Genomic DNA, 2,506 nt, shown 5'->3' with positions numbered 1-2,506 from the left:
GGGGGGGTTGCAGGGTGTCAGCTTCTGCTTTGTCTTCAGCTTGCCTTCCGTTCCCTCATCATTGGTACTGGGGCAGAGTTGTGTGAGTAGCCAGATGGGGGCAACTCTTTGCTGGGAAAAGACTCAGCTTGGCTTGGGAAGTGGAAGTGTGTGTAAAAAGACTGACATATGTCAATTGAGCCGGAGGACATCTGGGCACAGCCCTGGGAGGCTGACTGGCTGGGGCCAGTGACCTGCACATGACCTCTCTTAGGCATTTTTGCAAAAGTTGGGGGTGAGGTCTGACTAGCAGACAGCTTTGGCGGTGGGGATGTAGAGGGACTAAAACATCGAAGGGATCTCCCTGGCCCCTGAAGGAGTGGCAGGAACACAAAATGGGCAAGGGGTTGAGGACAATGAAGAGAGCCATGTGGGCTCTGGTGAATCTCTTGAATGGGGTGAGTGGGGGAAGAAGACATCATATTGGATTCCTCTCTCTTCTTTGCCCATGTACCAGTGGGTCCGGAGCGGTGGCAGACAGTGAACCGTCCCAGTCCCACAGGGGGGTCTTTTAGGAGAAGCCTGAAGATGAGCGAGGGGCTGTTGTTCAAAGAGCCACTTCCAAGGGCCTTGCTGATGAAGCTCCCAGGGAGAATTGGAAATAGAAGCCGGGAACCCAGATTTCCAGGCTCTGTGCTGCAGCCCACAGTGGCGACTCCAGGGGACGACCAGAGAGAGAACCCCGGGGACAGGGTGGTCTCCAGGGATGATCTCGGGCGGGAACAGGGGAGCGTGTGCAGCACTAAATGCAGGACCGTGTAAGTGAGGCGCAGCTGTGCCTGGGCTGGTGGCCCTTCTCGGCCAATCCGCCGCGTTCATCAGCACTCTCAGGCTCAGGGCACACTGCTCGGGCACTGCCCAAAGATCGGACACCCCACCCAGACCAGAGCAGGGAGGCGAAAGAGACAGCCGGGGCCGGGAGGAGGCCCGAGCAGCTGTCCACTTGGAGCCGGTGGCCCTCAAGGCGGGTGTGGGTGGGGGCTGGAGAGCAGGCGGAAGGGCCAGGGCTGGGTGGGAGGGGCCCGGGCGCCGGGGCTGGAGCGCGCGGCTTGGGGGTGGAGGCTGAAGAGCCAGCTAGCGAGCGAGGGGCGGGGGCGCTGGGGCCGGCGCGCAGGAGGGGCGGGGGCGGCGGGGAGGGGGGCTCGGGCTGCGTGTGCCGGAGCTGGCGGGGGCGGCGGTGCGTGCGCATGACGCGGGGGGAGGGCCCGGGCCGCGCGCTCCCGGTCCCGTTGTTGTTGCCGCTGGAGGCTGCTCCGAGGCAGCGGGATCGCGGCGCCGAGAAGCGCCCTGCAGCGGCGACCACAGCGTGCGCGGCGGCGCCTCCCGGCCTCGGCCCCCGGCCTCCAGCCTCATGCGCTAGCCCCGCGCCGCCGGCTCCGTAGTCCCGGCCCCGCCAGCCCCGCGCGCCCGCCCGCCACCGCCGCCGCCGCAGCGCCGCCCGGGCCCCGGCGGGCCGCCTGGGCCCCGCGGCTCCAGAGCCATGAACTTCCAGGCGGGCGGGGGCAGAGCCCTGCAGCAGCAGCCGAGCCTGGCGGGCGCCGGGGGGCGGCGGCGGTGGCGGCGGCGGCGCGGGGGGCGGCGGGCAGTTCGGCGGCGCGGGGCCGGGAGCTGGGGGCGGCGGCGGCCCCTCGCAGCAGCTGGCCGGCGGGCCCCCCCAGCAGTTCGCGCTCTCCAACTCGGCAGCCATCCGGGCCGAGATCCAACGCTTCGAATCCGTGCATCCCAATATCTACGCCATCTACGACCTGATCGAGCGCATCGAGGACTTGGCGCTGCAGAACCAGATCCGAGAGCACGTCATCTCCATCGAGGGTGAGCGGAGCCGGGGTCTGCGGGAGATGGGGCGCGGTGGCCCGGCTCGGCCACGCTCTCCCTGTCTGGGGGTCCTCGCACGCCTGAGGTCCCAGCCACGCGGTGTGCTGATCGCCGGCGCTGCAGAACGCTCGTCCAGGCTTCGCTATGTCTCGTCCGGGGACACTGGGGCTCGGGGCCGGTCCCGTGCCAGGGGACACGTTTTCTGCTCTTAGTGCTCCAGGGCGCGAGGGTGGTGTCGCTCCCGGGACAGGTGCGCTCAGAGCCGCAGAGGTCCGGGGGGCTAGGGCCAGAGCTGGCCAGGCATGGCGAGGGAAGGTGGGCGCAGTCCAGGGCCTCGGCGGGCCGGGAGGTGGGGCCGTTGCCCCGGCCCTTCCCCGCGGCTGGGCGGGGGATCGAGCCTCCCGTTAGTGGATGGCAGCCTTCCCGGGCCCAGCGCCCGCGGGCCCCGGAGGGTGGCGCTCGCCGCGGCGCCCTTTCCCGACGCACACCCCGTACGCTGCCGCTGCCAGGCGGGCGCAGGCCGGGCCTGGCGCGGGGCTCCGGCGGCGCGACCGCGTGGGAGGCGCCGGCCGGTACATCCGCGCCTTCGCCGGGTCCCACGCGCACCCGGGAACCGCTCGGGAGGCGGGCGCGGGACTGCGGGGGGGGGGGG

The 2,506-nt window shown here is 70.1% G+C and overlaps 1 protein-coding gene across 1 annotated transcript in view; it reads left to right on the top strand.

Moving 5' to 3' along the window:
• Positions 1-1,519: 1,519 nt before the first annotated feature.
• The window catches only part of AGAP3 (ArfGAP with GTPase domain, ankyrin repeat and PH domain 3), a 55,634-nt gene continuing 54,647 nt past the window's right edge, over positions 1,520-2,506 (top strand). Inside the window, 2 exon segments of the mRNA XM_040643795.1 lie at positions 1,520-1,573; positions 1,575-1,851. Coding sequence (XP_040499729.1) covers positions 1,520-1,573; positions 1,575-1,851 — 331 coding nt within the window.

The sequence above is a fragment of the Ursus maritimus genome, unplaced genomic scaffold (genome assembly GCF_017311325.1).
Source record: "Ursus maritimus isolate PB19 unplaced genomic scaffold, ASM1731132v1 scaffold_3, whole genome shotgun sequence".
Taxonomy (NCBI): Eukaryota; Metazoa; Chordata; class Mammalia; order Carnivora; family Ursidae; genus Ursus; species Ursus maritimus.
The sequence above is the reverse complement of the archived record's forward strand: the minus strand, read 5'-3'. Positions and strand labels throughout refer to the sequence as shown.